This window comes from Heterodontus francisci, chromosome 27, assembly GCF_036365525.1.
Source record: "Heterodontus francisci isolate sHetFra1 chromosome 27, sHetFra1.hap1, whole genome shotgun sequence".
NCBI classification, from domain to species: Eukaryota; Metazoa; Chordata; class Chondrichthyes; order Heterodontiformes; family Heterodontidae; genus Heterodontus; species Heterodontus francisci.
The window spans coordinates 4,194,591-4,219,187 of NC_090397.1; the positions used below are offsets into that span (position 1 = coordinate 4,194,591).

Sequence of the window (24,597 nt, forward strand, 5' to 3'; positions counted from 1 at the left end):
AGATTTAATAGAAGTGTACAAGATTATGACACTTAGATAAGCTGGACAAGGAAAAACTGTTCCAGTTAACAAATGGTACAAGGATTAGGAGACATGGATTAAAGGTTTTGGGCAGAATATGCAGGAGGAATATGAAGAAGCACTTTTTTACGCAGCGGTTGGTAATGACCTGGAACATTCTGCCCACATGGGTGGTGGAAGTGGAGATGATCAGTGACTTCAAAAGGAAGTTGGATGGCCACCTGAGAGAAATAGACTTGCAGAGCTACGGGGATAGAGCCGAGGAGTGGGACTGACAGCATAGATCCATGGAGAGTCAGCATGGACTCGATGGGCTGAATGGCTTCCTCCTGTGCCATAAATGACTGACTGTAGAACTGATTTTCCAGTGATGAGCACCTCTGTTGCTCTTTCCACATTCTCCACCAGATTGTCTTGATACTAGGGCAGGAAGATCTTTAATTTTCCAATTGCTGTTTAATTTCAGCAAATGAAAGATGTTTAATCATGTACTTAACATCTTGCAATGATGCATCTGACTCTCTGATAAGGACAAACCCAAGAACCTGAATGGTTGAGGAAAAACAACTTGCATTTATAGAATACCTTATCAGTGACAAAAATGAAGCCATTCTGTCTTGATTCGTCTAACCTGAATTCAGGACGTGATACCTCAATTCATTTGCACTGTCTCACCCGTCCTCTTGCATATCTTAGAAAGTTTGCAGCAGTTATTTTTGTTGTGACTGGCTTAAGGAACAGCCTAGTAGGTTGAAGTTTACACAGACTGAGATTGTCCGCTCTCGCCTCTGTGTCAGAAGGTTGTGGGTTCAAGTCCCACTCCAGGCCTTGATCACAAAAATCTAGGCTGCAGTACTGACGGAGTGCTGCATTGTCAGAGGTGCCATCTTTCGGATAAGACTTCTGAGATACCGTCTGCTGTCAAGTGGACGTAAACGATCCCGTGGTGCTATTTTGAAGAAGACCCACAGGAGTTATCCCTGGTATCCTGGTCAATATTGAACCCTCAGTCAACATCACAAACAGATTATCTGGTCGTTAACATATTTCTATTTGTCAGAGCTTACTGTGTGCAAATTAGCTGTTGCATTTGCTACATTACTGCAATGACTGCACTTCAAAAGGCTGTAAAGCACTTTGAAAAGTCCTGAGATGATGAAAGGTGCTGTATAAATGCAAGTCTGTATTTTCCATTAATTCAGTTATGGATATATAGCCTATTCTATGCTTTCAGGCTGGAAGTTAGGAACATTAACAAACCCTTGCCATGAGGGGTATAAAAAAAGGCAAACAGAAAAGAGTTCTTCGAGTGCGCCGAGTCAAACGGATTCAAACCTTTACAGAAAGACTGGTTCATTAACCTACTCTCACAGTTCATTAAGTATACAAGAAAGAAAATGATTTGAAAGTTTAGATTGGAATTCAGCCTTTTCTTTTCCCTTCTGAAGAGACAGTGTAGGGAATTCGGCTCAACTTTAAATATATACAATCATAGAGTCATAGAGTCGTACAGCATAGAAACAGGCCCTTCTGCCCACCAAGTCCATGCAGACCATAATGCCTAGCTATACTAATCCCACCTGCCTGCATTAATTCCATATCACTCTATGCCTTGCTCATTCAAGTACCTGTCCAGATGCCTCTTAAATGTTGCTACTGTTCCTGCCTCCACCACCTCCTCAGGCAGCTCATTCCAGATACCCACTATTCTTTGTGTGAAAAATTTACCCCTTTGATCCCCTTTAAACCTCCTCCCTCTCACCTTAAATCTGTGCCCTCTAGTTTTAGTCACCTCTGCCATGGGAAACCGACTCTGGCTAGCTACCCTATCTATGCCTCTCATAATTTTATATACCTCTATCATGTCCCCTCTCAGCCTCCTTCGCTCCAGGGAAAACAGACCCAGCCTATCCAATCTCTCTTTATAACTCAAGCCCTCCAAACCAGGCAACATCCTTGTGAATCTTTTCTGCACCCTCTCTAGCTTAATCACATCTTTCCTGTAGTGTGGCGATCAAAACTGCACGTAGTATTCCAAATGCGGCCTAACCAACGTTATGTACAACTGTAACATGACGTCCCAACTCTTGTACTCAATGCCTCGGCCAATGAAGGCAAGCATGCCATACACCTTCACCACCCTGTCTACCTGTGTTGCCACTTCTAGGGAACTATATACTTGCACCTCAAGGTCTCTGTGCTCAACAACACTCCCTAGGGCCCAGCCATTCACTGTATATGTCCTGCCCTGGTTTAACTTCCCAAAATGCATCACTTCGCACTTGTTTGCGTTAAATTCTATTTGCTAATCCCTTGCCCACTTTCCCAGTTGATCTATATTCGGTTGTAACCTTAGACAATCTTCTTCACTGTCCACTATACCACCAATTTTGGTGTCATCTGCAAACTTACTAATCATGCCCCTTACATTCACATCCAAGTCATTAATATATATGACAAACAACAGAGAGCCCAGCACCGATCCCTGCGACACACCACTGGTCACTGGCCTCCAATCTGAAAAAGAACCGTCCACTACCACCCTCTGTCTCCTATCACCAAGCCAATTTTGTATCCAATTGGCTAGCTCACCCTGGATCCCATGTGTTCGAACCTTCTGGACCAGGCTACCATGTGGGACCTTGTCAAAGGCATTGCTAAAGTCCATGTAGACAACATCCATCGCCCTGCCCTCGTCAATCCTCTTGGTCACCTCCTCACAAAACTCAATCTAAATTTGTCCACTACCATCAGGCAGTGTTAGTAACTGGCTGGTGCCTTGTATAGGGGTCCGATAAAATCAATCTGTAAATGGGTCCACAGACCCTCAAGCAATGGTGCACTTCTAAGAAAAGCCCTTTTAGTGTAGAATGTAGAATTTTGAGAAAGGTGCATCAGACAGCGTCTTACTCTGTTTCAGAAATCCTCTCTGCAGTTGGGCCCCTGTGCCACCATTTGATTTTTACTTGACTGAAACCACAGCTGTTAATGTCCTCGGACAGTACAGCCAGGAAACAACTCAACAATTCCTCTTACATGGTAGGTGGTACACAGACAATGGGAAAAGCATCAGACTTAGGCTGATACATAAGGGGGCAGTTATTCAGGTGGCCAGATTCTCCTTGCTCAATATACTTAGTGCTATGGGCCCGGGCAGTTGACTGGGGGAACGGTTTTCCAGTTTGGTGCCTTTCAGTGGTCTGCTGGTATGGTAGTCAGCTCATTTGAATGGTAAATATATCAAAAGAGGCAGATGTTTAGAAATGGCCTGGACAGATATTGGTGAGACTGTAGGGATAGTCGGCGTGAATGGCTATCTTTGTGGCTGTCAGCCTGAGAGTTAGCCACTGAATGTGGATTTGTTGCCTTGGTATGTGCCTTTATTTTCCCAATGTTTCCCATCCTTCAGTGCTTCCCATAACCTTCTGAACAATGTGGCATGCATTAACATTTTACTGCTGGATATTATATAATCATTGTTACAGTACGTTAGGGGTAGTATGCTAACAGTCAAGGTACTGTCAGGCCATATGTTTGCTGGCTGGTTCCTAGTCTCAGTAACAGCAGTCGTGAGGGTCGCTGCCTCAGTACAGTGCTCTGCATGCAGCACATGTTTGTGCTGGATAATGCAGTCTGGGAGAATTACTGCCAATCCTGCAACAGGTTTTGCCTCAAAGCAATGATGATCCATTGACATAAACATGTGGGCCCCACGATCTTGGTCTGTTTTGGGGTAATATCTAAATGTGTTTCCAGTAGCAAAAATGTCCAATGACTTAGGTGGACAGAGAACACTGTTTCATCAGTAAGCTCAATGAGTTATGAGGGGAGTGGAGAGTGAGCACTTAAGAGTCCAGCCATCTAGGTAAAATGCTTGGCCACCCAAAAGGTGGCCATCATACATCTTTCACCTGGAGCAGTCGTCATCTCTTATGCCAAAATGTGGAACATATATGCATTGGGTAGAAGTTTTCCCATCACATCTTGGCACAACACTGCTACTAGGATTTGGTCAGGTGCCCCTACCTCCAGATGGAAGGGCTGGCTCTGATCTGGGGAGATGGTGGCATGGTGGTGATGACACTGAATGAGTAACCCAGAGGCCGAGGCTAATGTCCTGGGGATAAAAACAAGAAATGCTGGAACCACTCAGCAGGTCTGGCAGCATCTGTGGAAAGAGAAGCAGAGTTAACGTTTTGGGTCAGTGACCCTTCTTCGGAACTAGCAAATATTAGAAATGTCAAAGGTTATCAGCAAGTGAGGCGGGGGTGGGGCAAGAGATAACAAAGGAGAAGGTGGAGATTGAACAAGGCCACATAGCTGACCAAAAGGTCATGGAGCAAAGGCAAACAATATGTTAATGGTGTGTTGAAAGACAAAGCATTAGTACAAATAGGGTGTTAACGGACTGAAGGTTGAACAGCAGCACGTACAAACATGGAAAAAAAACGGTGGGTAAGCAAACTGAACAAACTAAGATGAAATCAAATAAACATGAAAAAAAAAGTCGTAAAAAATGTCAAAAAGAAAAAATAACTAAAAATAAAAGTAAAATGGGGGGCCCGTCATGCTCATGGACCATTACCCCCACCACCTCGTCCCCGTCCCATGGCACCTTCCCTTGCAATCGCAGGAGGTGTAATACCTGCCCATTTACCTCCTCTCTCCTCACTATCCCAGGCCCCCTTTCAGGTGAAGCAGCGATTTACTTGTGCTACTTTCAGTGTAGTATACTATATTCGCTGCTTGCCATGTGGTCTCCTCTACATTGGGGAGACAAAACGCAGACTGGGTGACCGCTTTGCGGAACACCTCCACTCAGTCCGCAAGCAGGACCCTGAGCTTCCGGTTGACCCTGCTCTCATGCTCATATCTCTGTCCTGGGCTTGCTGCAATGTTCCAGTGAACATCAACGCAAGCTCGAGGAACAGCATCTCATTTACCGATTAGGCACACTACAGCCTGTTGGACTGAACATTGAGTTCAATAATTTCAGAGCATGACAGCCCCCCATTTTACTTTTATTTTTAGTTGTTTTTTCTTTTTTTTACAGTTTTTACAACTTTTTTTTCATGTTTATTTCATTTCATCTGAGTTTGTTCAGTTTGCTTACCCACTGTTTTTTTTTCATGTTTGTACATGCTGCTGTTCAACCTTCTGTCCGTTAACACCCTATTTGTACTAATGGTTTGTCTTTCAACACACCATTAACGTATTGTTTGCCTTTGCTCCATGACCTTTTGGTCAGCTATGTGACCTTCTCCTTTGTTATCTCTTGCCCCACCCCCACATCACTTGCTTATAACCTTAGACATTTCTAATATTTGCTAGTTCCGAAGAAGGGTCACTGACCCGAAACGTTAACTCTGCTTCTCTTTCCACAAATGCTGCCAGACCTGCTGAGTGGTTCCAGCATTTCTTGTTTTTATTTCAGATTTCCAGCATCTGCAGTATTTTGCTTTTATTTTAATGTCCTGGGGACATGGGTTCAAATCCCACCATGGCAGCTGGTGGAATTGAAATTCAATTAATAAATAAAAATCTGGAATTGAAATCTAATCTCAGTAATGGTGCCATGAAACTATCATCAATTGTCATAAAAACCCAGCTGGTTCACTGTCCTTTAGGGAAGGAAATCTGCCATCCTTACTTGGTCTGGCTTACATGTGATTCCAGACCCACAGCAATGTGGATGACTCTTAACTGCCTTCAGAAATGGCCTAGCAAGCCACTCAGTTGTCAAGGGCAATTAGGGATGGGCAACAAATACTGGCCTTAGCAGTGACACCCACATCCCATGCAAGAATAAAAAAAAAGACAATACTGTTTGATTTATCAGTTAGATGGCAGTATTATGTACCTTTGTCCATTGCGAAGGTATGAGGCACGAGTTGGCAATGATAGATTGGGGAATGTTACTTAAAGGGTTGACAGTGGATAGGCAATGGCTAGCATTTAAAGAGCGCATGGATGAATTACAACAATTCCTGTCTGGTGCAAAATTAAAATGGGAAGGGTGGCACAACCGTGGCTTACAAAAGAAATTAGGGATAGTATCAGATCTAAGGAGGAAAAATATAAAATGGCCAGAACAAGCAGCAAGCCTGAGAATTGGGAGCAGTTTAGAATTCGGCAAAGGAGGACAAAGGGATTGATTAAGAAGGGGAAAATAGAGTATGACAGTAAGCCTGCAGAGAACATAAAAACTGACTGTAAAAGTTTCTCTAGATATGTGAAGAGAAAAGATTAGTGAAGATAATGTGGGTCCCTTACAGTCAGAAACGGGGAATTTATAATGGTGAACAAAAAAATGGCAAACCAATTAAATACATACTTTGGTTCTGTCTTCACGAAGGACGCAAATTACTTCCCAGAAATGTTGGGGAACATGGGGTCCAATGAGAAGGAGGAAACATAGAAAATAGTAGCAGGAGTAGGCCATTCGGCCCTTTGAGCCTGCACCGCCATTCATTACAATCATGACTGATCATCCAACTCAGTAACCTGTTCCTGCTTTAGACCCAAGAGCTATATCTAACTCCTTCTTGAAAACATACAATGTTTTGGCCTCAACTGCTTCCTGTGGTAGCGAGTTCCACAGGCTCACCACTCTCTGGGTGAAGACATTTCTCCTCATCTCAGTCCTGAAAGGTTTACCCACTATCGTTAGACTATGACCCCTGGTTCTGGACTCCCCCACCATTGGGAACATCCATCCTGCATCTACTCTGTCAAGTCCTGTTACAATTTTATAGGTTTCTATGAGATTCCCCCCTCACTCTTCTGAACTCCAGCGAATATAATTCTAACCGACTCCATCTCTCCTCATACGTCAGTCCCGCCATCCCAGGAATCAGTCTGGTAAACCGTAGCTGCACTCCCTCTATAGCAAGAACATCCTTCCTCAGATAAGGAGACCAAAACTGCACACAATATTCCAAGTGTGGCCTCACCAAGGCCCTGTGTAATTGCAGCAAGACATCCCTGCTCCTGTAATCGAATCCTCTGACTATGAAGGCCAACATACCATTTGCCTTTTTTACCGCCTGTTGAACCTGCATGCTTACCTTCAGCGACTGGTGTACGAGAACACCCAGGTCTCGCTGCATATTCCCCTCTCTCAGTTTATAGCCGTTCAGATAATCTGCCTTCCTGTTTTTGCTACCAAAGTGGATAACCTCACATTTATCCACATTATACTGCATCTGTCATGCATTTGCCCACTTACTCAACTTGTCCAAATCACCCTGAAGCCTCTGCATCCTCCTCAGAACTCGCCCTCCCACCCAGTTTTGTCTCATCTGCAAATTTGGAGCTATTACATTTAGTTCCCTCATCTAAATCATTAATCTATATTGTGAATAGCTGCGGTCCTAGCACCGACCCCCACTAGTCACTGCGTGCCATTTGGAAAAAGACCCATTTATCCCTACTCTTTGTTTCCTATCTGCCAACCAATTTTCTATCCATCGCAATACACTACCCCCAGTCCCATGCGCTTTAATTTTACACGCTAATCTCTTATGTGGGACTTTGTCGAAAGCTTTCTGAAAGTCCAAATAAACTACATCCGTTGGCTCCCCCTCATCAACTCTACCAGTAACATCCTCGAAGAATTCTAGTAGATTTGTCGAGCATGATTTCCCTTTCGTAAATCCATGCTGACTCTGCCCAATTCTACCACTGTTCTCCAAGTGCTGTGCTATAAAATCTTTGATAATGGACTCTAGAATTTTCTCCACTACCAACATCAGGCTGACTGGTCTATAATTCCCTGTTTTCTCTCTACCTCCCTTTTTAAATAGTGGGGTTACATTAGCTACCCTCCCATCTGTAGAAACTGTTCCAGAGTCTATAGAATCTTGGAAGATGACCACCAATGCATCCACTATTTCTAGGGCCACTTCCTTAAGTACTCTGGGATGCAGACCATCAGGCCCTGGGGATTTATCGGCCTTCAATTCTATCAATTTCCCCAACACCATTTCTCTACTAATACTGATTTCCTTCAGTTCCCCCTTCTCACTAAGCAGTGGGGAAAAATGCTAGAGTCCATTATCAAAGATGTAATAGAGCACTTGGAAAACAGTGACCGGATTGAACAAAGTCAACATGGATTTACGAAAGGGAAATCATGCTTGACAAATCTACTGGAATTTTTTGAGGCTGTAACTAGTAGAATAGATAAGGGATAACCAGTGGATGTGGTGTATTTGGACTTTCAGAATGCTTTCAATAAGGTCCCACGTAAGAGATTAGCGTGCAAAATTAAAGCGCATGGGATTTGGGGGTAAGGTACTGTCATGGATAGAGAACTTGCTGGCAGACAGGAAACAAAGGGTAGGAATAACCGGTCTTTTTCTGAGTGGCAGGCAGTGACTCATGGGGTACCGCAGGGATCAGTGCTAGGACCCCAGCTATTGACAATATATATTAATGATATAGATGAGGGAATTGAATGTAATATATCCAAGTTTGCAGATGACACAAAGCTGGGTGGGATTGTGAGCTGTAAGGATTTTGCAGAGAAGCTCCAGTGTGATTTGGACAGATTGAGTGAGTGGGCAAATACATGGTAGATGCAGTATAACGTGGATAAATGTGAGCTTATCCATTTTGGAGACAAAAACAGGAAGGCAGATTATTACCTGAACAGCGATAGATTGGGAAAGGGAGAGGTGCAGCGAGACCTGGGTGTCCTTGTGCACCAGTCGCTGAAAATAAGCATGCAGGTGCAGCAGGCAGTTAAGGCAGTTGGAAAACAGTGACCGAATCGGACTGTTGGTCTTCATAGCGAGAGGATTCGAGTACAGGAGCAAGGATGTCTTGCTGCAATTATACAGGGCCTTGGTGAGACCACACCTTGAGTATTGTGTGCAAGTTCGGCCTCCTTATCTCAGGAAGAATGTTCTTGCTATGGAGAGTGCAGCGAAGGTTCACCAGACCGATTCCTGTGATGGCAGGACTGACGTATGAGGAGAGATTGGGTCAATTAGGCTTGTATTCGCTAGAGTTTAGAAGAATGAGAGGGGATCTCATAGAAACCTACAAAATTCCAACAGGACTGGACAGACTAGATGCAGGAAGGCATCTTCCGATGGCAGGGGAGTCCAGAACCAGGGGTCATAGTCTGAGGATAAGGAGTACGCCATTTAGGACTGAGATGAGGAGGGATTTCTTCACCCAGAGAGTGGTGAACCTGTGGAATTCTCGACCACGGAAAGCAATTGAGGCCAAATCATTGAATATATTCAAGAAAGAGTTGGATATAGTTCTTGGGGCTAAAGGGATCAAGGGATATGGGGAGAAAGTGGGAACAGGGTTTTGAATTTGGATGATCAGCCGTGATCGTATTGAATGGCGAAGCAGGCTCGTAGGGCCGAATGGCCTACTCCTATGTTTCTATGACACTACCTCATTGCCTTTGCCTTTCAATAGTTCATACAAAGTTCTAGCAAGTTCAGCAAACCCTGGGATAAAGGCTCTTTGATATCCCACCAAGTCCAGAAACGAGCAAAGGGCTGCATTTGACGCTGGCAAAGGTAGTTGCGAGGCAATCTCCGAATTAATTGTCAGGACACATTCCCTTTTCAGAAATGGAAACCCCAAGGAAGGTGACTTCTGTCGGGGACCGTTTAGCCTTCCGGGGGTTAAGTTTGAGTCCTGCTTTTTCAAGCAAAGGAAACCGTTCTTAAAGCAGTCTTACATGGTCCAGCCTAGTTGTGGTTGCTGACAAATCATCTACATACTGCAATAGAGAATGGGGTGCAGAGAAATATTTAATGGCAGTAGCCACTTGTTTTTGGAAAATAATGAGGGCATGTGAAAGCCTTGCGGCAAGCAATTCTAGGTCTAGCTCTGGGCTTTGAAAGTGAATGCAAACTTATATTGGGCTTCCTTTCTCAAAGGTACATCCAAGACCCATTTGTGACATATAGCATAGAAAATTACTTTGACTGTTGGGTATTTGGGAGATCGGTGTAGATGTCTGCTGGACAATAGTGGGTAAAAGCTGGGGTGACAGAGTTCAATTTACGACAATCAGTAGTTGGATGTATTGTACTTGGATTTCCAGAAGGCATTTGATAAGGTGCCACATCAAATGTTGATGCAGAAAATAAAAACTCATGGTGTAAGGGGTCACATATTGGCATGGATAGAAGATTGGCTAGCTCACAGGAAACCGAGCGAAGTCATAAATGGGTCATTTCTGGTTGGCAAGATGTAATCATTGGTGTGCCACAGGGATCTGTGCTGGGGCCTCAACTTTTTACAATTTATATAAATGACTTACATGAAGGGACCGAAGGTACGGTTGGTAAATTTGCTGATGACACAAAGGTGGGTATGAAAGTAAGTTGTGAAGAGGACATAAGGAGGGATATAGATAGGTTAAGTGAGTGGGCAAAGACCTGGCAAATGGAGTATAATGTGGAAAAATGTGAAATTATCCATTTTGGCAGGAAGAATAAAAAAAAAAGCATATTATCTAAATGGTGAGAGATTGCAGAGCTCTGAGATGCAGAGGTACCTGGGTGTCCGAGTGCATGAATCGTAAAAGGTTAGTATGCAGGTACAGCACGTAATTAGGAAAGCTAATAGAATGTTATTGTTTATTGCGAGGGGAATTGAATACTAAAGTAGGGAGGTTATGCTTGAGCTATACAGGACATTGGTGAGATCATATCTGGAGTACTGTGTACAGTTCTGGTCTCATTTAAGGAAGGATGTAAATGCGTTGACAGTTCAAAGAAGGTTTACTAGACTAATACCTGGAATGGGTGGGCTGTCTTATGAGGAAAGATTGGACAGGCTAGGCTTGTATCCGCTGGAATTTAGAAGAGTCAGAGGCAACTTGATTGAAACATATAAGATACTGAGGGAATAAAAACAAGAAATGCTGGAATCACTCAGCAGGTCTGGCAGCATCTGTGGAAAGAGAAGCAGAGTTAACATTTCGGGTCAGTGACCCTTCTTCAGATTTCCAGCATCCGCAGTATTTTGCTTTTAAGATACTGAGGGGTCTGACGGTGGATGTGGAAAGGATGTTTCCCCTTGTGGGCGAACCTAGTACTAGGGGTCACGGTTTAAGAATGAAGGGATGCCCATTTAAGACAGAGATGAGGAGAAATTATTTCTCTGAGGCTCATGAGGCTTTGGAATTTTCTTCCTCAAAAGGCGATGGAAGCAGAGTCTTTGAATATTTTTAAGGCAGAGGTAGATAGATTCTTGATAAGCAAGGGGTTGGAAGGTTATCGGAGTTAGGTGGAAATGTGGAGTAATCAGTTCAGCCATGAACGTATTGAATGGCGGAGTTGGCTCGAAGGGCCGAGTGGCCTACTCCTGCTCCTAATTCTTATGTATGTATGCTAACTACTATCTGGATTCTTAACGGGCCAAAGTGGAGAATCGCTAGTAATTGTGTCAGCTGTAATAATATCCTGATGTCCCAATGACTGAATAGTAGCCTCTGCATGTTGGTGACTATCTTTGGAAATTGGATACTGTTTTATGCTTGAATGTGGGGAGCCTGCTAATAGACTCCTCTCCTTCCATTCTTCCATAGTCATGTTTCCATTTGGCAAAGATCTGTACCAATTTTGACAATGTAGCTTGTCTTTCTGGGTCCTCATGGACTGGAGGAACATTTTTGGTTTTTTTTTGTAGCAGAGATAAAATGCACATCTGAAATTTCAACAACTGAGGATGTTAAACTACCATCTATTTGCATAATCTATCAAAACACTATATTGTTTTAACATGTCGGTTCCTAATCTGCCTGCCCATCTGGAGTTGTCATGGCAACCAGAGATTTTCTACAGGGCACTGAGTGCATGATGGAGTTGTACTGAGCTTCATTAAACCGCTAGTTGGGACGGACCGTTAAAGCAAGTTAAAAGTATACGCTTGACTCTGGCTGCAGCATGGCATTCGGGAAGCGGAGAATGAATCATGGAATCATAGAAAGTTTAAGACACAGAAAGAGGCCACTTGGCCCATCGAGTCTGTGCTGGCCGAAAAATGATCCACCAAGTCTAATCCCACCTTCCAGCATTTGGTCCGTAGCACTGCAGGTTATGGCACTTGAGGTAAATATCCAGACTCCTTTTGAATGAGTTGAGGGTCTCCGCCTCAAATACCCTTTAGGCAGTGAGTTCCAGACCCCCACCACCCTCTGGGTGAAAAAGATTTTCCTCATCTCCCCTCTAAGTTTTCTACAAATCACTTTAAATCTGTGCCCCCTCGTCACTGACCTCTCTGCTCAGGTGAATAGACCCTTCACCTCTTCTCCTATCCAGGCCCCTCAAAATTTTGTACATTTCAATCAAATCTCCCATCAGCCTTCTCCGTTCCAAGGAGAGCAACCCCAGCCTATCCAATCTTTCCTCATAGCTGCATTTTTCCAGTCCTGGCAACATCCTCGTAAATCCTCTGTACCCTCTCTATTGCAATTACATCCTTTCTGTAATGAGGTGACCAGAATTGAACACAGTACTCAAGTTGTGGCCTAACCAATGAGTTATACAGTTCCAGCATAACCTCCCTGCTCTTATGTTCTATACTTCTGCTAATAAAGGAAAGGATTCCATATGCCTTCTGGACCACCTTATCAACCTGTCCTGCTATCTTCAGGGATCTGTGGACATTCACTCCAAGGTCCCTGACTTCCTCTACACTTCTCAGTATTTCCCCATTAACAGTGCATTCCTTTGCCTTGTTTGACCTCCCCAAATGCATCACCTCACACTTCTCCAAGTTGAATTCCATTTGCCACTTTTCTGCCCATCTGACCAGACCATCAATATCTTCCTACAGCTATCCTCCTCACTATCAACCACATGGCCAATCTTTGTGTCGTCTGCAAACTTCTTGATCATGCCCCCTACATTTACGTCCAAATTGTTAATATACACCACAAAAAGCAGGGGACCCAGTACTGAGCACTGCAGAACGCCACTGGAAACAGCCCTCCAGTCGCTAAAACAGCCATCAACAATTGCCCTTTGTTTCCTGCCACCGAGCCAATTTTGTAACCACCTTGCTGCATTTCCCTGGATCCTGTGGAATTTTTTTTTAAATCAGTTTGCCATGTGGGACCTTGTCAAAAGCTTTGCTAAAATCCATGTAGACCACATCAACTGCATTACCCTCATCTATCTTCCTTGTTACTACTTCAAAAAATTCGATCAAGTTGATCAAACAAGATCGTCCCTTAACAAATCATGCTGACTATCCTTGATTAACCTGTGCCTTTCTAAGTGACAGTTTATCCTGTCTCTCAGGATAGATCCCAATAGTTTGCCCACTACTGAGGTTAGACTGACTGGCCTGTAATTCAGTCTGTCCCTGTTTCCCTTTTTAAACAGAGGTACACGCTAGCAGTTCTCCAATCCTCCGGCACCACATCTGTATCGTGAGTACTGGAAAATGATGGTCAGACCTTCTGTTATTTCCTCTCTTGCTTCTTTTCACATTTCATCTGGCCCTGGTGATTTAATAACTTTCAAGGATGCTAATCCCATTAGTATCCCATTAGGAGGCGCGGTGATATTATCACTGGACTAGTAACCCAGAGACCCAGGGTATTGCTCTAGGGACATGGGTTCGAATCCCACCACAGCAGAAGGTGATATTTGAATTTAATTAATAAATCTGGAATTAAAAGCTAGTCTAATGATGGCCATGAAACCATTGTCGATTGTTGTAAATACCCATCTGGTTCACTAATGTCCTTTAGGGAAGGAAATCTGCTGTCCTTACCTGGTCTAGCGTACATGTGACTCGAGACCCACAGCAATGTGGATGACTCTTACATGGCCTCTGAAATGGCCTAGCAAGCCACTCAGTTGTACCTAACCGCTACGAAGTCAATAAAAAGGAATGAAACCGGACGGACCACCCGGCATCGACCGAGGCACCGGAAACGACAATGGCAAACCCAGCTCTGTCGACCCTGCAAAGTTCTCCTTACTAACATCTGGGGGCTTGTGCCAACGTTGGGAGAGCTGTCCCACAGATCAGTCAAGCAACAGCCTGATATAGTCATACTCACGGAATCATACCTTATAATGTCCCAGACGCTATAATCACTATCCCTGGGCAGGACAGACCCAGCAGAGGTGTCGGGACAGTCGTCTACAGTAGGGAGGGAGTTGCCCTGGGAGTCCACAGCATCAACTCCGGACCCCATGAAGTCTCATGGCATCAGGTCAAACATGGGCAAGGTAACCTCCGACTGATTACCACCTACTGCCCTCCCTCAGCTGATGAGTCAGTACTCCTCCATGTTGAACACCACTTGGAGGAAGTACTGAGGATGGCAAGGGCACAAAATGTACTCTGGGTGGGGAACTTTAACGTCCATCACCAGGAGTGGCTCGTTAGCACCACTACTGACCGAGCTGGTCGAGTCCTAAAGGACATAGCTGCTAGACTGGGTCTGCGGCAGGTGGTGGGGGAACCAACACGAGGGAAAAACATACTTGACCTTATCCTCACCAATCTGCCTGCCACAGATGCTTCTGTCCATGACAGTATTGGTAGGAGTGACCACCGTACAGTCCTTGTGGAGACAAAGTCCCATCTTCACATTGAAGATACCGTCCATCGTGTTGTGTGGCACTATCACCGTGCTAAATGGGATAGATTTCGAACAGATCTCGCAATGCAAAACTGTGCATTCATGAGGCGCTGTGGGCCATCAGCAGCAGCAGAATTGTACTCAACCACAATCTGGAAACACATGGCCTGGCATATCCCCCATTCTCCCATTACTATCAAGCCAGGATTACCAACCCTGGTTCAATGAAGAGCGCAGGAGGGCATGCCAGGAGCAGTACCAGGCATACCTCAAAATGAGGTGTCAACCTGGTGAAGCTGCAACCCAGGACTACTCGCATGCCAAACTGTATAAGCAGCATGCAACAGAGCTCAGCCATCCCATAACCAGCGGATCAGATCTAAGCTCTGCAGTCCTGCCACATTCAGCCGTGAATGGTTGTGGACAATTAAACAACTAACTGGAGGAGGAGGTTCCACAAATATCCCCATCCTCAATGATGGGGGAGCCCAGCACATCAGTGCGAAAGATAAGGCAGAAGGATTTGCAACAATCTTCAGCCAGAAGTGCCAAGTTGATGATCCATCTTGGCCCCTTCCTGAAGTCCCCAGCATCACAGATGCCAGACTTCAGCCAATTCGATTCACTCCGTGTGATATCAAGAAACGACTGAAGGCACTGGATACTGCAAAGGCTATGGGTCCTGACAATATTCCGGCAATAGTACTGAAGACCTGTCCTCCAGAACTTGCTGCACCCCTAGCCAAGCTGTTCCAGTATAGCTATAACACTGACATCTACCCTGCAATGTGGAAAATTGCCCAGGTATGTCCTGTACACAAAAGGCAGGAGAAGTCCAACTTGGCCAATTATGCCCCATCAGTGTACTCTCAATCATCAGCAAAGTGATGGAAGGTGTCATCAACAGTGCCATCAAGCAGCACTTGCTTAGCAATAACCTGCTGAGTGATGGCCAGTTTGGGTTCCGACAGGTCCACTCAGCTCCTGACCTCATAACAGCCAGGGGCTACCATTGACCAGGAACTGAACTGGAGTAGCCATATAAATACTGTGGCTACAAGAGCAGGTCAGAGGCTAGGAATCCTGAGGCGAGTAACTCACCACCTGACTCCCCAATGCCTGTCCACCATCTACAAGGCATAAGTCAGGAGTGTGATGGAATACTCTCCACTTGCCTGGATGGGTGCAGCTCCAACAGCACTCAAGAAGCTCGACACCATCCAGGACAAAGCAGCCGGCTTGATTGGCACACCATCCACAAACGTTCACTCCCTCCACCACCAACGCACAGTGGCAACAGTGTGTATCATCTACAAGATACACTGCAGCAACGCACCAAGGCTCCTTAGACAGCACCTTCCAAACCCGCGACCTCTACCTCCTTGAAGGATAAGAGCAGCAGATGCATTGGAGCATCACCACCGGCAAGATCCTGCCCAAATCTCTCACCATCCTGACTTGGAACTATATCGCCATTCCTTCACTTTCGCTGGATCAAAACCCTGGAACTCCCTTCCTAACAGCACTGTGGGTGTACCTACCTCTCATGGACTGCGGCGGTTCAAGACGGCAGCTCACCGTCACCTTCTGAAGGGCAATAAATGCTGGCATAGCCAGTGATGCCCACATCCCATGAATGAATAAAAAAAACACTTCCTCTTTCCCTATGTTTATCACATCCAATACTTCACACTCTTCCTCCTTAACTGCAATATCTGCATTGTCCCTCTCTTTTGTGAAGACAGATGCAAAGTATTCATTAAGATCTTCTGCCCCTACACGCAGGTTACCTTTTTGGTCTTTTATGGGCCCTACTGTCTCCTTGGTTATCCTCTTACTCTTCATGTATTGATAAAACATTTATTTATTTTATTTTTATTTAGAGATACAGCACTGAAACAGGCCCTTCGGCCCACCGAGTCTGTGCCGACCAACAACCACCCATTTATACTAATCCTACACTAATCCCATATTCCCTACCACATCCCCACCGTTCTGCTACCACCTACCTATGCTAGGGGCAATTTACAATGGCCAATTTACCTATCAACCTACAAGTCTTTGGCTGTGGGAGGAAACTGGAGCACCCGGCGGAAACCCACGCGGTCACAGGGAGAACTTGCAAACTCCGCACAGGCAGTACCCAGAACCGAACCCGGGTCGCTGGAGCTGTGAGGCTGCGGTGTTCGCCACTGTGCCGCCCCAAACATCTTTGGGTTCACCTTGATTTTGCTTGCCAATATTCTTTCATGTCCTCTCTTTGCGTTCCTAATTTCCTTTTTGATTTCACCCCTCCACTTTCTATACTCCACTTGGCTTTCTGTAGTATTGAGTTCTCGATGTCTGACATGAGCTTTTCTTTTCTGCCTTACCTTACCCTGTAGGCTCCTTGACATCCATGGGGGTCTTGATTTGGTCGTCTCACCCTTTTTCTTTGTGGGAACATGTTTACTCTGAATTCCTTGAATCTCTCCTTTGAATGCCTCCCACTGTACTGAAACTGATTTACCTTCAAGTAGTTGTTTCCAGTCCACTTTCGTGAAATTACTCCAGTTTAGTAAAATTGGCCTTGCCCCACTTGAGAACTCTTAACTCCTGTTCTATCTCTGACCTTTTCCCTAATTGTTAAAACTGACTGAATTCTGATCACTACCACCAAAATGCTCTCCCACTGCCACTCCTTCCATCTCCATTTCCTAAAACTGCGCCCTCTCTTGTTGGACTTGCTACATACTGGGCAAAAAAGTTCTCCTGAATGCACCTCAAGAATTCTGCTCCCTCAATTCCTTTCACACTAAAACTATCCCAGTTAATATCGGGGTAATTAAAATCCCTACTATTACTGCCCTATTTTTCTTGCACTTCTCAGAGATTTGCCTACATATCTGCTCTTCTATCTGCCTCTGACTGTTTGGGGGTCTGTAGTACACTTCCTGCAGTGTGATTACCCCTTATTTGTTCCTTAGCTCAATCCATATGGCCTCATTTGATGAACCTTCCAACATATCCCTCCTCACAGCTGTAATAGTTTCCTTGACCAAAATTGCCACTCCCCCTCCTTTATAAAGGCCTGCTACCCGACCCCGACGGGACCCGTCAACATATGTCTGGTTTGGGTTGGTTCACGCTTCCAGGTCTGGCATTCAGGCTCGGGTTGGGTTTCCTTTGGCAGACCTTTACCTCCTTATCTCCCTCCCTATCGTGTCTGAAAACCCTGTAACCAGGAATGTTGAGCTGCCATTCCTGTCCCTCCATAAGCTTCTATAATAGCTATATCATACTGCCACGTGTCTATCTGTGTCCTCAGCTCATCTGCTTTATTTGCTATACTCCTTGCATTGAAATAGATACCCTTGAGCACTGCCAAGCGCGCGCTCTCATTTTCTAACCTTTGTTTCCTCTTGCACCATCTTTCCAGACATGCATTCATCTCTCTTATCTTTCTATTTCTATACTCACTAGCGCGTGGCACTGGGAGTAATCAGGAGATGACTACTTTTGAGGTCCTGCTTGCTAATTTATTATCTAGCTCCTTAAATTCTGACTGCAGGACCACATCCCCCATTCTACCTAAGTCGTTGGTTCCGATGTGGACCACAACTGCTGGCTGTTCACCTTAGCCCTTCAGGCTGCTGTGCAGCCGCTCAGTGACATCCTTGACCCTGGCACCAGGGAGGCAACACCCAATCCTGGATTCACGTCTACGGCCACAGAAAGGCCTGTCTGTTCCCCTGACTATTGAATCACCTATCACTATGGCTCTTCCAGTCTTCCCTGTACCCCACTGTGCAGTTGAGCCACCCGTGGTGCCATGGACTTGGCTCTGGCTGCACTCCCCAGGTGAAGCATCACTGTCCTCACTATTCAGAACTGAATACCTGTTGGAGAGTGAGATGCACTCAAGGGTCTCCTGCACCACCTGCCTGATTCTTTTTGACTGTTTGGTGGTCACCCATTCTCTCTTTCCCTGCATGCTCTTAAGCTGTGGGGTGACCACATCTACAAACTTGCTCTCATCCTCACGAATGCACCGCAGTGTCTGCAGCTGCCGCTCAAGTTCCAAAACTTGGAGCTCAAGCTGCTGCAATTGACAACACTTCCTGCACAAATGGTTCTCCAGGATACGGGAGGCATCCTGGAGCTTCCACATAGCACAGGAGGTGCACTCTTGAGGTTGAAGCACCCCTGCCATTCCTTTATTTATTAGTTGACCCTTTGCTACTGCTTAAAAAAAAAGCTTACCAATGCTACAACACCTTAGAATTATTAATAAAACCTTAGTAGTACCGATAAATCCTACTAAAATTCAATACAAGTCTCTAGATAAAATAAACCGTACTCAAAAAAAAAACAATACTCACCAGCTACTCACTTGTTCCTTATTAATATTTGTCTGTTGTTGGCCCCGGCAATAACAGAGACTGCAGGTGCATTGCTATCATTTTGGAGCTTCACTAATGACTGTGTCGGACGGACCAAACATAGTCATGGCTGCCAAGGGTGTGGTCAAATGCCCAAGGCCAGATCACTGTCAGTGCCGCCATGCTTCCTGTGTTTGTGCATTTGGCCATATCCATTAATGCCAACAGGCAGTCTATTTCAGCTCCTGGGTTCCTATGGCTCACGGACCCCTCCACCCCCATACACCTATTTTCTGTCTACAATCTCTGGCAAAGTGGCCTCCTTTTCCTTGATTGCTAATATCGACCAGTGGGCTGAAAGGGACCCAAGGCTCCTTGCTGGGTGGGGGTTTGTTCAGGGGATCTTTCCACGATTGCCACTGCATGGGTCCAAGAAGCATTGGGAGGGAATTTGACCAAATATTCATTTCACATGTTCCTATGCACGAATGTTTGAAGACAGCCCAGGGAGTTGCCTCAAACTCTTGAGTCGGGAAGTTGCTTTGTATTGTCCCTCAGTTTCGTCTTGCAGCAGAATTGACAAGATTGAAGTAGGGAAGCCCATTCCTTTCCTGCTGATTTTCTCCTGTACAGGGTTTGAGTTCTTCCAGGGGCCTGGGTCACCTTGACTACTTCACTCAAGCAGTCACCGTGCGGGAGTGATCTTTGACAGCAAGTGGTAACAGATAATTGTCGGAGTTAGCAAATCACAACCAAGTTCATTCCTGCCTGCGTTTGATTTGCTCTTGTGGGGCTCTCCCCTCATTCTTTCCCGAAGCAAAAGGTACCGATGCTAGTTGCAGTCCTACTGCTGTTGCATCAATGATCAGCTAACTCAGCAGAGGACCAAGATTGGACCAGGGATCTTGATAGGTCAATAGCTTTACTCTTTGCTGGAATTCGGAGAAGACCTGTTCTTTTCATATCCTGCTCAAGGAGAGGACTAGCTGTTAGATCTTTCAGTTGGAATATTAATTAACCAGCAGAGACCTGCAAAACACCTGCAGTGAAATTAATATCTTCATTGCAACAGTACTTCTTTAAATCACCATCCCATCCCATGCCATTCCACTTGTGCCATACCCATCCCATTCCTTTCATACCCCTCATATCACCCCATCCCATCCCTTCTTTCTATACCATCCCCATCCCCAATCCATCCCTCCAATGCTGTTTCCCACCCCCTCGTTGCCATGTTTCTTCCCCTCCACCGCTGTGCCCTGTTCCCCTCCGACGCGCCCCGCGGCCCCCCCCCCCCCCCCCCGCAGGCCATATGCCGGTTCCCCATCCCCCACTCCATAATCCAATGCAATGCCCCCCCCCCCTTGCAAGGGTTTAGAAAGGGGTACATACAAAATGAACTGGAGGAGATTTAGTGCAGAGAGGTGACTATTTTACACGGGAGACTTTGGAATGCGGCGGCTGTCAGCATGTCAGAATTGGGGAAAGAGGTGGATGGGATAAGGGAACAGGCAGGCACATGGGATTAGGAATAAAAACAGTAAATGCTGGAAATACTCAGCAGGTCTGGCAGCATCTATGGAGAGCGCAACAGTTAATATTTCAGGTTGTTGACCTTTCATCAGACCGCAGCATCTGCAGTATTTTGCTTTTGTACATGGGATTAGGATACAGATGATGTGAATATAATTATCAATCTACCTCTTATAATTTCTTTCCTAGTGGATTCGGGAGGACACATGTTGGGTTCGAGGCGGGTAGCAGGCCTCTACTTGAGAGCAGCTTTTGCCATGCATTATCTATTCTGATAAATTCAGACGACGTCCAAGGGTGTCCAGTTTCTGTTCAGTATCTGAAAAGTCAAATTTCTTGTTAAATATCTAGGTTCACATCAGGTTCTATGTCTACACTTCATGCAAATTACTCCTTTACTTTAGGAATGGAATCAGGTTTTTCATTTCTTAAATTTTATGCCGTGAATACTTGCTGCTTGTTGTTTTGACTAATGGAGTTGATCAGACTCATGACATGGACCCAATGGGCCGACTGGCCGCCTTCCATGCTGTAATGATTCTGACTGTATGTCTAGTGAAGGATTTAGCTTCTGTTGTTCAGAACACCCTTAAGCCTTATTCAAAGTTCCAAAATTTCTGTGAAGTGCTTTGGGTAGTTTTTCTATGCTAAAGGTGCTGTATAAATGCACATTGTCATGAAGTATTCATCAGGAGAGGTGCTTTGGTAGTTCTTGCAGTATCTGTTGGAAATTTGGGAGGCCCCAGTTTGTGGTGCACCAAGATCCTGTTGATTGTATTGGTAGTACATGGTTAGAAAACAACTTTTTCATGTGATAATTGTAATGTTTTACAAAATGCTTTTGATTGCAATTTGTTTTTAAGGTAGTACAGCAATTCTTCACTAGTTGAACATATAAAATGTAATATATCTTTCACAGATTTATAGCTGTTAAAATAAATCATTTATCATTCTCATTTTTTTTTCTAGGCAATTGAACACACTACCCATAGGCGGACTATGGTTATAGCAGATTCTGTGTGTCATATTGCTCAACATCTTCAGCATCAGGCCCTTAATTCTATATCCATTGCTAAGGTTTGAAACTTGCAGTTTCTATGCATGGTGTCTCTGCCTGTGTCTCTGCCTGTGTCTCTGCCTGTGTCTCTGCCTGTGTCTCTGCCTGTGTCTCTGCCTGTGTCTCTGCCTGTGTCTCTGCCTGTGTCTCTGCCTGTGTCTCTGCCTGTGTCTCTGCCTGTGTCTCTGCCTGTGTCTCTGCCTGTGTCTCTGCCTGTGTCTCATTACCATTAGTCTAAGGACTATGCATTGACCATGAGTGGAGATTAGTGCCTTTTCCTGATTTAGTTTTCTAAGCATTCTGCAGCTCGGGTGACTTGATAACATCTCCTTTTTGAATTATGTTGTAATGTGTATTGGTGCTGATACTTTAATAGTTTTTCTTTTTAGTTGTCAAAATGGTCACTTCTCACCTCAGGTGGTCATTTGCAAAGACACAGCATTACTTGGTTTCCACTGTGGTGGGGGAGGGAAACAAAGGAGAAACTTAAAGGAAACTTCCAACTGTAACTCTACCCAGTGTGGAGCTCTAAGTAAAGAACTATGACTGTAGTTATAGTGGGTAAAACACAACAGTCGCAACTTTGTCTCAAATAGTCCTTTAAATGGGACTTTTACAACTATTGGAGTGGAAACAAATGATTGCAGTGATTGGGAGCAGTTTAGAATTCAGCAAAGGAGGACCATGGGATTGATTAAGAAGGGGAAAATAAAGTATGAGAGCAAACCTGTGGGGAACATAAAAATTGACTGTAAAAGTTTCTATAGGTATATGAAGAGAAAAAGATTAGTGAAGACAAATGTGGGTCCCTTACAGTCAGAAACAGGGGAATTTATTATGGGGAACAAAGAAATAGCTGACCAACTAAATGCATACTTTGGTTCTGTCCTCACCAAGGAGGACCCAAATATCATATCAGAAATGTTGGGGAACACAGGGTTTAGTGAGAGAGAGGAACGGAAAGAAATCAGTATTAGTAGAGAAATGGTGTTGGGGAAATTGATGGGATTGAAGGCCGAAAAGTCCCCAGGGCCTGATAATCTATATCCCAGAGTACTTAAGGAAGTGGCCCTAGAAATAGTGGATGCATTGGTGGTCATCTTCCAAGATTCTATAGACTCTGGAACAGTTCCTACAGATTGGAGGGTAGCTAATGTAACCCCACTATTTAAAAAGGGAGGTAGAGAGAAAGCAGGGAATTAGAGACCAGTCAGCCTGATGATGTTTGTGGGGAAAATTCTAGAGTCCGTTATCAAAGATTTTATAGCAGAGCACTTGGAGAACAGTGGTAGAATCGGACAGTCAGCATGGATTTACGAAAGGGAAATCATGCTTGACAAATCTACTAGAATTCTTCGAAGATGTAACTAGCAGAGTTGATGAGGGGGAGCCAGTGGATGTGGTTTATTTGGACTTTCAGAAGGCTTTCGACAAAGTCCCACATAAGAGATTAGCGTGTAAAATTAAAGCGCATGGGATTGGGGGTAGTGTATTGTGATGGATAGAAAATTGGTTGGCGGACAGGAAATAAAGAGTAGGGATAAATGGGTCTTTTTCCGAATGGCAGGCAGTGACTAGTGGGGTACCACAGGGATCAGTGCTAGGACCGCAGCACAATATATATTAATGATTTAAATGAGGGAACTAAATGTATTATCTCCAAATTTGCAAATGACACAAAACTGGGTGGTAGGGTGAGTTATGAGGAGGATGCAGAGAGGCTTCAGGATGATATGGACAAGTTGAGTAAGTGGGCAAATGCATGGCAGATGCAGTATAATGTGGATAAATGGTGGGGTTATCCACTTTGGTAGCAAAAACAAGAAGGCATATTATAATATGAACAGCTATAAACTGAGAGAAGGGAATATGCAACGAGACCTGGGTGTTCTCGTACACAAGTCGCTGAAGGTAAGCATACAGGTGCAGCAGGCGGTAAAAAAGCCAAATGGTATGTTGGCCTTCATAGCAAGAGGATTTGAGTACAGGAGCAGGGATGTCTTGCTGCAATTATACAGGGCCTTGGTGAGGCCACACCTGGAATATTGTGTGCACTTTTGGTCTCCTTATCTGAGGAAGGATGTTCTTGCAATAGAGGAAGTGCAGCTACGGTTTACCAGACTGATTCCTGGGATGGCGGGACTGAGGTATGAGGAGAGATGGAGTCGGTTCGGATTATATTTGCTGGAGTTCAGAAGAGTGAGGGGGGGATCTCATGGAAACCTACAAAATTCTAACAGGACTTGACAGGTTAGATGCAGGACGGATGTTCCGGATGGTGGGGGAGTCCAGAACCAGGGGTCATAGTCTAAGGATACGGGGTAAACCTTTCAAGACTGAGATAAGGAGAAATTTCTTCACCCAGAGAGTGCTGAACCTGTGGAATTCGCTACCACAGAAAGCAGTTGAGGCCAAAACATTGTTTGTTTTCAACAAGGAGTTAGATATAGCTCTTGGGTTTAAAGGGATCAAAGGATATGGGGGGAAAGCGGGTACAGGTTACTGAGCAAGGAATCTTACAAGTAAGGCAGATGAATTGAGGGCGTTGATTAACACATAGGAATATGATATTGCTATCACAGAGACGTGGTTGAGGGAAGGGCAGGACTGGCAGCTTAATATTCCAGTGTATAGAATCTTCAGGCGTGACGGGGGACTGTAAAAGCGGAGGTGGCATTGCACTATTGATCAAGGAGTCAATTACTGCAGTAAGGAGGGATGATATCTTAGAAGGTTCCTCAAATGAGGCCATATGAACATAGAACATAGAACATTACAGCGCAGTACAGGCCCTTCAGCCCTCGATGTTGCGCCGACCTGTGAAACCATCTGACCTAAACTATTCCATTTTCATCCATATGTCTATCCAATGACTTCTTAAATGCCCTTAAAGTTGGCGAGTCTTCTACTGTTGCAGGCAGGGCGTTCCACGCCCCTACTACATATGAGTAGAACTTAAAAACAAAAAGGGGGCAATCACTTTGCTGGGAGTGTACTCCAAGCAGTCAGGGAGAGATGGAGGAGCAGATATGTGGGAAAATTTC

General features: G+C 44.8%; 1 protein-coding gene across 1 annotated transcript in view; it reads left to right on the top strand.

The window, feature by feature from the left end:
* Positions 1 to 24,597, top strand: part of washc4 (WASH complex subunit 4) — a 128,757-nt gene that overhangs the window by 57,924 nt on the left and 46,236 nt on the right. Inside the window, exon 18 of the mRNA XM_068059384.1 lies at positions 21,466 to 21,573. Coding sequence (XP_067915485.1) covers positions 21,466 to 21,573 — 108 coding nt within the window. The remainder of the gene's footprint in view (positions 1 to 21,465; positions 21,574 to 24,597) is intronic.